General features: G+C 44.5%; 1 protein-coding gene across 1 annotated transcript in view; it reads left to right on the top strand.

Moving 5' to 3' along the window:
- Nucleotides 1-3661, top strand: part of pnpla8 (patatin-like phospholipase domain containing 8) — a 49045-nt gene extending 45384 nt beyond the window's left edge. The window contains exon 10 of the mRNA XM_084330736.1: nt 507-3661. Within this exon, the coding sequence (XP_084186862.1) occupies nt 507-781 (275 nt within the window). The 3' untranslated portion in view covers nt 782-3661. The remainder of the gene's footprint in view (nt 1-506) is intronic.
- Nucleotides 3662-4786: the final 1125 nt, after the last annotated feature.

Below are 4786 nucleotides of genomic sequence, written 5' to 3' on the forward strand. Positions count from 1 at the left end.
ATCCCTCCTCCTCATCTTCATCCTCCTCCTCCTTCTCCCTCTTCATCCTCCTCCCTCCTCCTCCTCCCTCCTACTCCTCCTCCTCCTCCCTCCTCTTCATCCTCCTCCCTCCTCATCCTCCTCCCTCCTCTTCATCCTCCTCCCTCTTCATCCTCCTCCCTCCTCTTCATCATCCTCCCTCCTCCTCCTCATCCTCATCCTCCTCCCTCCTCTTCATCATCCTCCCTCCTCCTCCTCATCCTCATCCCTCCTCTTCATCCTCCTCCCTCCCTCCTCTTCATCCTCCTCCCTCCTACTCCCCCCCCCTCCTCCTCCTCATCCTCCCTCCTCCTCCTACTCCCCCCCTCCTCCTCCTCCTCCCCCCTCCTCCTCCTACTCCCCCCCCCCCTCCTCCTCCTCCCTCCTACTCCTACTCTCCCTCCTCCTCCTACTCCCCCCCCCCCTCCTCCCCCCCCCCCCCCCCCCCCCCCCTCCTCCTCCTCCTCCCCCTCCCCCCCCCCCCCCAGAGGTGCACATCATGCTGGACGCCCTCCTCCCTCCCGACACCTACTTCCGCTTCAACCCGTACATGAGCGAGGACATCCCGCTGGACGAGAGCCGGCTGGAGAAGCTGAACTTCCTGAAGAGCGAGGGCGACCGCTACCTGGCGCGCAACGAGGCCAAGCTGCAGAAGGCGGCCAGCGTGCTGAGCCAGGAGAAGAGCGCCATCCAGAGGCTGGCCGAGTGGGCCAAGCTCAAGGCCGACATGTACGAGGGCCTCCCCTTCACCTCCAAGCTGTAGTTGGGGATTCAGAGCGTCGACGTTTGTTGTCCTGTTTGTGCTTCAGGAGCGCACGGCTGTGTTTGTCCCAACGTGCACGATGCATCGATTCATCAATAATTTATCGTTTTACTCCAACCTTCTAATATGTATACATTACATGATCGACATGTTTTGATTGAATAACTACCAAATGAAGAACGTGACCTGTAGTCGACTAGAGGCTGAATGTTTTGTTCAATGATTAATTAAAAAACATCCGTTTCTATATCTGCCAAGAATGAAAGGTGGAATAGTTTTGGTTCTTGATATTATTAGATTTTCTCCCCCCACTAGAATCTGCCAAGAATGAAGGGTAGAATAGTATGATGACATCATATACTGTGTGTTGTTGGTCAATTATTACAGATCGTGGACTTGGGACGGGCACAGTTTGAGCCCGTCCGCGCCACAAACGGTATTACAAACGTTTCCTTAACGCTCTCACAATCGACTGTACATTATTTGCCTACTGCCGAGACTCGCTGAGGTTCCAAAGCAACTATTCCAGCAGTCAAAGTCGACACTGTACAGACACACTGGGGGTTTCCGGGGGGCTCGACCTCCGGAACCCTTGGTTTGACGATGCATGAGATCATTCTGACTAGGGCTGCAACTGACGATTATTTTGGTAGTCGACTAATCTGTCGATAATTTTTTCGATTAGTCGACTAATTTAACAATTATTTCTGTCACACCCTCCATCTCTGCTTCCTGTGGGCGCGGCTCCTTTTCCGGGCTCTTAGCAGACTTCTTGGCTTAACATAACAGACCGACAGTAAGTTTGGGGGAACTAATGGGATAACTGGGGTTGCAACAAAAGTGCAACTAGGGCTAAAAACACGATGAAATAAAATAATAATAATAATAATAATAATAAATAATAATATATCCTTCTTAGCAGACTTCTTAGCTTAACATCCCAGGGAACTGATGGGATAACTGGGGATGTTGTTTCCTCCTGACAAGAGTCTCAAAGTCTGGGGTGATGGTAGACAAAGCAACTCGGAGGTCATGCTCAATGTCCAATCTGTTCCTCTGCTTTGTCTTCAGCTGGACCAGAGCTGAGAAGCCACTTTCACAAAGATAGGTAGTGCAAAAAAAGAAATTATAAAAAAAAAAAAAAATGTATACGACTCATCAACGCAAAAATTCGGCGTCGACGAGTTTTTATGATCGACGTCGTCGACTAATCGTTGCAGCCCTAATTCTGACTGATTTGACACATTATGGGGACCTGTGAGACAGCTGATGTGAAATGAACTGGTTCATCAGCTGTCTCTCGTTTGACTTGTGTGATGATGGAGATGATGTTGTGATGATTATATATCGTGTGATGAGATGCAATGAGAAATTGGAAGTCAAGTCGAGAGGTGTTACAAGAGAAGGAAATCAAGCACTTGATCGATGATGATTTAATAAACATGGATTCTAGGCATGTGAATGCTAATGGTTTATTGGTAAATTAGAATTTTCTGCAACAAAGGCACTTCTACCAACAGCGTTGGTAAGTTAGGCTATTGTAATTACTGTATTTATTTTGTAAATAATGTGTATTTGACTGACATTTACGTATAATTCTCATGTAAATGTGTTGAAATGCGATGCATATTAGGATAGTGGGAAGGTAAACATGGCTTCCTATTACTCATACTGAATTCATGCACTTTGTGATATACATTCTTAACTTGACGAATTAATTACTGAAATGAGATTTGTTTTCTTTGCTGTGTTACACGTTTTATACGCAGGTATAGGAGCATTCTGATTAAAACAAATCTTTCAGTCATATCGGGCAATGCAATTCGATAATTTTTCTCAATTTTGAAAACAAAGCTAATAAAACAAACAAAATAGTTTCTCTGGGGAAATGTTGGAATGGGAATGTACTTGTGCATGCAAAATAAAAAAAATTAGTTTACTTTTATGGAAAAGCGTAAGAATTCCCACAAGTGGACCTGGGCACAGGTCTGGGAAGAGTTCATTCTGATTCTTCTGAAAATGGATACAACCACATGTTAGAATAATTTTATCATTTAATGATGTTATTTCCTTCTCTTTTTTTTTTTTACTCGATGGGTTGTGGACGCCTTCGCACTTATCCATGAGCATGCACAAGCATTGATCCCCCAAACCATCCCCCCTCACCCTCTATGTACCTGAGGGAGAAACTGCAATGTTGTCAAACCGTGACCTCTCGGCAGAACATGACAATGTGGTGCTGTGCTTTGTTTACTTCTGTGTGGGTTGGACTTCAGTGGGTCCAGGGGAGGCGTTGCTACTGCTGGCCACACCTCAGCCTCTACCAAGAGAGGTCTGGACAGGGTTCACACAAGGTCCTTGATGTACTTGATTAAAAAAAAGAAATAATCAGGGCCTGGAATTGCTTGAAAACAGCCCTTTTTTAACAAGGTGCTTAAAAAGTCCTTGAAATTCAAATCAACCATTCGCGTTGAACGTTTTGTTCATCCATGATAACATTGTTCTGAATCAAGAAATATTTAAAGTAACTAATTGTCAGAAATATTGGATCCAATAAATTTTTCTATAAAAAAAAAACAGCATTTAAAAGTGAATTGTATCCTTTTAAAGTGAAAAATAGTGCTTAGGAAAGTACTTGAAAGTCCTTGAATCCTTTTGCAATGTCTGTGGGAACCCTGGGTCTGGAGAAAATCACAATATACTTAAGTTACTAAACTCCAACCCACACGTAAAGACCAAAACCAAAAAGTCAACCAAGCGCAATCTCAAGCTGGGCTCTTGTTGCTTAGAGGTCACTGTTTAGACAGCATTACAGATTCTACCTTTAAAGTGTGAAGTGTGTAAGGACGACCTCACTTGAACTGCCTTGAGTCCTCCTCCCCCCTGCTGCTCCCCCCCCCCCCCCCCCCCCTTAGTAATTGTACGATTTTGTCTTGAAACAAATAAAACGACTACGTTTTCCAGACCATAATACTTCAACCTCATCTTCTTGTCTTGTTCTTTCTTGACGTCTTCGTTATGATCAAGTTCGGCGCAGGGTTGAGAAAGTGAAATGTGCTGTTTAGGTTTAATGCACTGATCCCACTTGTTCAGTCCCGATACCGATACCTGGGCTTTGGGTATCGGCCGATACCCGTTGTTCAATTAATAAACTGTATGATGCCTCACTGTGTGGAAGAGACTGGGATCATTCTTTTGTGCAACAAGGCAACATCAGGCTTGACTTAAAACATTACTTTCCTAACTTAGTGAAACTAAATGTAACAAATTAACACATAGATATAAATGTACTGAATTGTTATTTATTATTTTATTTATTACTATATTATATTATTATAAAAAATAAAAACATATATATTTTTTCACCCGATACCCGATCTAGCTATTTTAGTCATATCGGGGCCGATATCCGCCTCCGGTACCAATATGGGATCGGTGCATCCCTTACTGCTGCTGTTTGATCTCATTGTGTGGAGGACTACTGACACATTCTACCGCCACAAGCCTGTCACACACATACCAAGGGTGGCCTTGGTTAGTAGAGGTTGTCATGAAGGAATGCAAAGTATCCTCTCTATGATTAATTGCTGTTTCCAATTGCACACATCGATTTTCCACTTTATTGTTTTCCCTCTATTGAAGATCCAGGGACATTCCGTTGTTGGCGTTCATTCCTGCCATTCACATCGGTGTCACCCCAACCGACCTGAACAATTATGCCACTTGAGCCTGCGGGAACAATAAAAAAAAGTTGTCAGAGAGCGATGCAATAATATTATGCAGTGTGGTCATAACTGGTTCACCTCATTCACTCAAGTCACTCCCAAATCTGTGCGTTGAGAAAAGGGAATTTGTTGGACGCCCAGTGATGGTATGGTGGTGTTGTGTGTCGTCGGTCTCAACTCTCTTGGAACCACATGTACGACCTTCGCTGGAAGGAACTGGGATCTGGACGGTCCCACCCTCAACCTCTCTGTTTGCCCTGCTCTGTCTCTGGGAAACATG

This window comes from Notolepis coatsorum (genome assembly GCF_963971535.1).
Source record: "Notolepis coatsorum genome assembly, chromosome: 15".
Classification (NCBI taxonomy): domain Eukaryota; kingdom Metazoa; phylum Chordata; class Actinopteri; order Aulopiformes; family Paralepididae; genus Notolepis; species Notolepis coatsorum.